Source organism: Bison bison, unplaced genomic scaffold (genome assembly GCF_000754665.1).
Source record: "Bison bison bison isolate TAMUID 2011002044 unplaced genomic scaffold, Bison_UMD1.0 scf7180017864308, whole genome shotgun sequence".
NCBI classification, from domain to species: domain Eukaryota; kingdom Metazoa; phylum Chordata; class Mammalia; order Artiodactyla; family Bovidae; genus Bison; species Bison bison.
The window spans coordinates 905560-912670 of record NW_011494880.1 but is presented as its reverse complement, the minus strand read 5'-3'; the positions used below and the strand labels follow the sequence as shown (position 1 = coordinate 912670).

General features: G+C 38.1%; 1 protein-coding gene across 3 annotated transcripts in view; it reads left to right on the top strand.

Annotated features, from left to right (window-relative positions):
- SULT1B1 (sulfotransferase family, cytosolic, 1B, member 1) overlaps positions 1-7111 on the top strand; it is a 45445-nt gene that overhangs the window by 16296 nt on the left and 22038 nt on the right. For 2 of the 3 annotated variants that reach the window (XM_010852138.1, XM_010852137.1), the window contains 2 exons: positions 3001-3172; positions 3449-3577. In XM_010852138.1, the coding sequence (XP_010850440.1) occupies positions 3025-3172; positions 3449-3577 (277 nt within the window). In that variant the 5' untranslated portion in view covers positions 3001-3024. Of the gene's footprint in view, positions 1-2826; positions 3173-3448; positions 3578-7111 lie in introns of those variants that run through there. The other variant, XM_010852136.1, reaches the window with a different exon arrangement.

Sequence of the window (7111 nt, the reverse complement as noted above, 5' to 3'; positions counted from 1 at the left end):
GCTTTGGCATAGTCAATAAAGCAGAAATAGATGCTTTCTGGAACTCTCTTGCTTTTTCCATGATCCAGCAGATGTTGGAAATTTGATCTCTGGTTCCTCTGCCTTTTCTAAAACCAGCTTGAACATCTGGAAGTTCACGGCTCATGTATTGCAGAAGCCTGGCTTGAAGAATTTTGAGCATTACTTTACTAGCTTTTGAGATGAGTGCAATTGTGTGGTAGTTTGAGCATTCTTTGGCATTGCCTTTCTTTGGGACTGGAATGAAAACTGACCTTTTCCAGTCCTGTGGCCACTGCTGAGTTTTCCAAATGTGCTGGCATATTGAGTGCAGCACTTTCACATTATCATCTTTCAGGATTTGAAATAGCTCCACTGGAATTCCACCACCTCCACTAGCTTTGTTCATAGTGATGCTTTCTAAGGCCCACTTGACTTCACATTTCAGGATGTCTGGATCTAGGTCAGTGGTCACACCATCATGATTATCTTGGTCGTGAAGATCATTTTTGTATAGTTCTTCTGTGTATTCCTGCCACCTCTTCTTAATATCTTCTGCTTCTGTTAGGTCCAAACCATTTCTGTCCTTTATCGAGCCCATCTTTGCATGAAATGTTCCCTTGGTATCTCTAATTTTCTTGAAGAGATCTCTAGTCTTTCCCATTCTGTTGTTTTCCTTTATTTCGTTGCATTGATTGCTGAGGAAGGCTTTCTTATCTCTTCTTGCTATTCTTTGGAACTCTGCATTCAGATGTTTATATCTTTCCTTTTCTCCTTTGCTTTTAACTTCTCCTCTTCTCACAGCTATTTGTAAGGCCTCCCCAGACAGCCATTTTGCTTTTTTGCATTTCCTTTCCATGGGGATGGTCTTGATCCCTGTCTCCTGTGCAATGTCATGAACCTCCGACCATAGTTCATCAGCATTCTATCTATCAGATCTAGTCCCTTAAATCTATTTCTCACTTCCACTGTATAATCATAAGGGATTTGATTTAGGTCATACCTGAATGATCTAGTGGTTTTCCCTACTTTCTTCAATTTCAGTCTGAATTTGGCAATAAGGAGTTCATGATCTGAGCCACAGTCAGCTCCTGGGCTTGTTTTTGCTAACGGTATAGAGCTTCTCCATCTTTGGCTGCAAAGATGTTTTCGATGTTGACCATCTGCTGATGTCCATGTGTAGAATCTTCTCTTGTGTTGTTGGAAGAGGGTGTTTGCTATGACCAGTGTGTTCTCTTGGCAAAACTCTATGTAGCCTTTGCCCTGCTTCATTCTGTATTCTAAGGCCAAATTTGCCTGTTACTCCAGGTGTTTCTTGACTTCCTACTTTTGCATTCCAATCCTCTATAATGAAAAGGACACTTGTTTTGGGTGTTAGCTCTAAAAGGTCTTGTAGGTCTTCATAGAACTGTTCAACTTCAGCTTCTTCAGCCTTTTTGGTTGGGGCATAGACTTAGATTACTGTGATATTGAATGGTTTGCCTTGTAGATGAACAGAGATCATTCTGTCATTTTTGAGATTGCATCCAAGTACTGTATTTCAGACTCTTTTGTTGACCATGATGGCTACTCCATTTCTTCTAAGGCATTCCTGCCTTCAGTAGTAGATATAATGGTCATCTGAGTTAAATTCATCCATTCCAGTCCATTTTAGTTCGCTGATTTTTACAATGTTGTTGTTCACTCTTGCCATCTCCTGTTTGACCACTTCCAATTTGCCTTGATTCATGGACCTGACATTCCAGGTTCCTATGCAATATTGCTCTTTATAGCATTGGACCTTGCTTCATAAATGCAAATCAAAACTACAGTGAAACATCACCTCACACTGGTCAGAATGGACATCATCAAAAAAAATCTGCAAACAGTAAATGCTAGTGAGGTTGTGGAGAAAAGAGAACCTTCTTGAACTATTTGTGGGAATGTAAGTTAATACAACCACTATGAAAGAACAGTATGGAGATTCCTTAAAAAACTAGGACTAAAACTAACATACGATCCAACAATCCAACCACTGGGCATGTATCCTGAGAAAACTTTAATTGAAAAAAACGTATACCCCAGTGTTCATTGCAGCGTTATTTACAGTAACTAGGACCTGGAAGTACTCTACATATCCACTGATGGATTAATAGAAAAAAAAAAGCTGTGGTACATATATACAATGGAATATTACTCAGCCACAATGAGGAACACATTTGAGTCAGTGCTAAAGATGTGGATGGACCTAGAGCCTATTATACAGCATGAAGTAAGTTAGAAAGAGAAAAACAAATACTGCATATTAATGAATGCATATATGGAATCTAGAAAGATGATACTGATTAACTAATTTTCAGGGCTGCAATGGAGATGCAGACATAGAGAACAGATTTATGAACACTGGGGGGAGGGAAGGGAAGGAGAGAGTGGGAAGAATGGAAAGAGTAGCATAGAAACATATACATTACCATATGTGAAATAGATAGCCAATGAGACTTTCCTGTATGACTCAGGGAACTCAGACCAGGGCTCTATGACAACTAGAAGGGTGGGGTGGGGCGGGAGTTGGGAGAGAGGTCCAAGAGGGAAAGGACTTAAGTTTACCTATGGCTGATTCATACTGATATGTGGCAGAAACCAACACAATATTGTAAAGCAATTATCCTACAATTAAACATAAATAAATTTTAAAAATGAGATTCAACAGAAGTATGATGAAGAATGATAGGTCCAGATTTTTTTAGCGTATTTCTGGAAAATGGGATTTTTAAGTGTTCACTCCTATTTCTTTCCCAGGCTTCCATTCCACTAAAGACCTTTGATCTGCTTGTCACTAAGCCAGCTGCTGCTCTTGCAATCTACTGCTGAACACCCATAAAAATGCCCTTTGTATTTAGACTTCTTGTTCTCTCTGTGTTAAAGGCCAGTTTTACTCTGTCAAATTGCCGTGTCTTAATAACTTTAGTTACTCAGCTTTCTAGTTTCATTCTCTCTTTTCTCCATGATTTGATTGTGCATTAGGTATTTGTATAATCTGGAACAAAGATGACTTCTCCAAAAGATGTCCTGAGAAAAAATCTGAAGCTAATCCATGGCTGTCCCATCACTTATGCTTTCGCAAACAACTGGGAAAAGATTGAAAAGTTCCAAAGCAGACCAGATGACATCATGATAGTCACTTACCCCAAATCAGGTGAGTTCTGTGACCTGACAAATGCAGGTCTAACTTCAACTTTTTTTTCCTGAAAATTAGCTTCTGTACAAAATTGTTAATATACTAAATAAAATTAGTATTCCTAACAGTCAGTCTATCCCCCTACTTTGATTATATGAAAATAGACATTTGGGGCATAGAAGGGGAAATTCTACAGAATTAATTTTCTAAGAGAGTATATTAAGATGGCAGGCTTCCAACAGGGACCTTCCCCCACATTCTGGTGAAGGTTAAGAAAATGTTCTTTTGCCACAGGTACCACTTGGATCAGTGAAATTGTGGACATGGTTCTACATGATGGGGATGTTGAAAAATGTAAGCGAGATGTTATAACTGCTAAAGTTCCAATGTTGGAACTGGCTCTTCCTGGACTAAGGACTTCAGGTAATTTTAAATGACCCAGGAATTATAATTTTATAGCAACATATTAGTATCACATTAGTTACTGTATCTGTGATTTCCATTCAAGAAGAATGGAGTGTATTTGGTAACATGAAATAGAAGCATGCAAGTAGAACGGTAACCAAGGCATACAGAGAAACTGTAGTTTAGTCCATCGCATGCACATCCAGGCATAATAACCAAAGATAAAAGAATTCTGTTATGGAAAATGACTAGAAATCTCACTGATAAAAAAGTTTCTTACCTTTTACTGAGTTCTGTTGTATAAAATTTATTCGACTAATTTTTCAATTTAGAATATTATTGTAATTAAATAAACGTGTGTGTATGCTCAGTCTCTTCAGGCATGTCCAACTCTTTGTGACCCCATGGACTGTAGCCCACTAGCTCCTCTGTCCAGGGGATTCTACAGGAAAGAATACTGGAGTGGGTTACCATGACCTCCTCCGGGTGTTCTCCCTGACCCAGGGGTCAAACCCACATTTCTTGCATCTCCTGCATTGCACGTGGATTCTTTTAGTGCTGAACCACTGAGGAAGCTTCAACTAAATAAGTACCAATGCCTTTTAAAATAAAAAATTCATTATTAATAAATTTGGCAGTATATGAGTATCCTATATTTTATATTTTATTGTTTAAACACTGTTGGCTGAGATGGTTAAGCCCCTGTCTGCAATGCAGGAGACCTGGGTTCTATCCCTTGGTTGGGAAGATCACCTGGAGAAGGAAATGGCAGCCCACTCCAGTATTCTTGCCTGGAAAATCCCACAGATGGAAGAGACTGGTCCATGGGGTTGCAAAGAGTTGGACACGACTGAGCAACTCCATTTCCATATTTTATTGGTAGCCCTATAAGGCTGTTTATAATTTCTCCTATTTAGCCTGGCATTGCCTAAAGCAGCTTAAGTTCTTTGTTCTTAATCACTGAATTTCTTGGTGGCCAATTGTAGTATAAAACCTAATAGTTTGGTTTTGTATTTTTCTTTTTCATAATCCAAGTGCCTGACATATGCTTTAATTGCCAATGAAGCATCAATTTCAAAGAGGCAATTATTTTTAAAAAGGTGATTGCTAATAAATCTTGTTTTTTTTTCTTCCTGTGGTTTAAATTTCTGCTTTTATGTTTTATTTATTTTTTTAATTTAATTTAATTTTATTTTTAAACTTTACATAATTGTATTAGTTTTGCCAAATATCAAAATGAATCTGCCACAGGTATACATGTGTTCCCCATCCCGAACCCTCCTCCCTCCTCCCTCCCCATACCATCTCTCTGGGTCGTCCCAGTGCACTAGCCCCAAGCATCCAGTATCGTGCATCGAACCTGGACTGGCATCTCGTTTCATACATGATATTTTACATGTTTCAATGCCATTCTCCCAAATCTTCCCACCCTCTCCCTCTCCCACAGAGTCCATAAGACTGTTCTATACATCAGTGTCTCTTTTGCTGTCTCGTACACCGGGTTATTGTTACCATCTTTCTAAATTCCATATATATGCGTTAGTATACTGTATTTATGTTTTTCCTTCTGGCTTACTTCACTCTGTATAATAGGCTCCAGTTTCATCCACCTCATTAGAACTGATTCAGATGTATTCTTTTTAATGGCTGAGTAATACTCCATTGTGTATGTACCACTGCTTTCTTACTCATTCATCTGCTGATGGACATCTAGGTTGCTTCCATGTCCTGGCTATTATAAACAGTGCTGCGATGAACATTGGGGTACACGTGTCTCTTTCCCTTCTGGTTTCCTCAGTGTGTATGCCCAGCAGTGGGATTGCTGGATCATAAGGCAGTTCTATTTCCAGTTTTTTAAGGAATCTCCACACTGTTCTCCATAGTGGCTGTACTAGTTTGCATTCCCACCAACAGTGTAAGAGGGTTCCCTTTTCTCCACACCCTCTCCAGCATTTATTATTTGTAGACTTTTGGATTGCAGCCATTCTGACTGGTGTGAAATGGTACCTCATAGTGGTTTTGATTTGCATTTCTCTGATAATGAGTGATGTTGAGCATCTTTTCATGTGTTTGTTAGCCATCTGTATGTCTTCTTTGGAGAAATGTCTATTTAGTTCTTTGGCCCATTTTTTGATTGGGTTGTTTATTTTTCTGGAGTTGAGCTGTAGGAGTTGCTTGTATATTTTTGAGATTAGTTGTTTGTCAGTTGCTTCATTTGCTATTATTTTCTCCCATTCTGAAGGCTGTCTTTTCACCTTGCTAATAGTTTCCTTTGATGTGCAGAAGCTTTTAAGGTTAATTAGGTCCCATTTGTTTATTTTTGCTTTTATTTCCAATATTCTGGGAGGTGGGTCATAGAGGATCCTGCTGTGATGTATGTCAGAGAGTGTTTTGCCTATGTTCTCCTCTAGGAGTTTTATAGTTTCTGGTCTTACGTTGAGATCTTTAATCCATTTTGAGTTTATTTTTGTGTATGGTGTTAGAAAGTGTTCTAGTTTCATTCTTTTACAAGTGGTTGACCAGATTTCCCAGCACCACTTGTTAAAGAGATTGTCTTTAATCCATTGTATATTCTTGCCTCCTTTGTCAAAGATAAGGTGTCCATATGTGCGTGGATTTATCTCTGGGCTTTCTATTTTGTTCCATTGATCAATATTTCTGTCTTTGTGCCAGTACCATACTGTCTTGATAACTGTGGCTTTGTAATAGAGCCTGAAGTCAGGCAGGTTGATTCCTCCAGTTCCATTCTTCTTTCTCAAGATAGCTTTGGCTATTCGAGGTTTTTTGTATTTCCACACAAATTGTGAAATTATTTGTTCTAGCTCTGTGAAGAATACCGTTGTTAGCTTGATAGGGATTGCATTGAATCTATAAATTGCTTTGGGTAGTATACTCATTTTCACTATATTGATTCTTCCAATCCATGAACATGGTATATTTCTCCATCTATTAGTGTCCTCTTTGATCTCTTTCACCAGTGTTTTATAGTTTTCTATATACAGGTCTTTGGTTTCTTTAGGTAGATATATTCCTAAGTATTTTATTCTTTCCATTGCAATGGTGAATGGAATTGTTTCCTTAATTTCTCTTTCAGTTTTCTCATTATTAGTGTATAGGAATGCAAGGGATTTCTGTGTGTTGATTTTATATCCTGCAACTTTACTATAGTCATTGATTAGTTCTAGTAATTTTCTGGTGGAGTCTTTAGGGTTTTCTATGTAAAGGATCATGTCATCTGCAAACAGTGAGAGTTTTACTTCTTCTTTTCCAATTTGGATTCCTTTTATTTCTTTTTCTGCTCTGATTGCTGTGGCCAAAACTTCCAAAACTATGTTGAATAGTAACGATGAAAGTGGGCACCCTTGTCTTGTTCCTGACTTTAGAGGAAATGCTTTCAATTTTTCACCATTGAGGATAATGTTTGCTGTGGGTTTGTCATATATAGCTTTTATTATGTTGAGGTATGTTCCTTCTATTCCTGCTTTCTGGAGAGTTCTTATCATAAATGGATGTTGAATTTTGTCAAAGGCTTTCTCTGCATCTATTGAGATA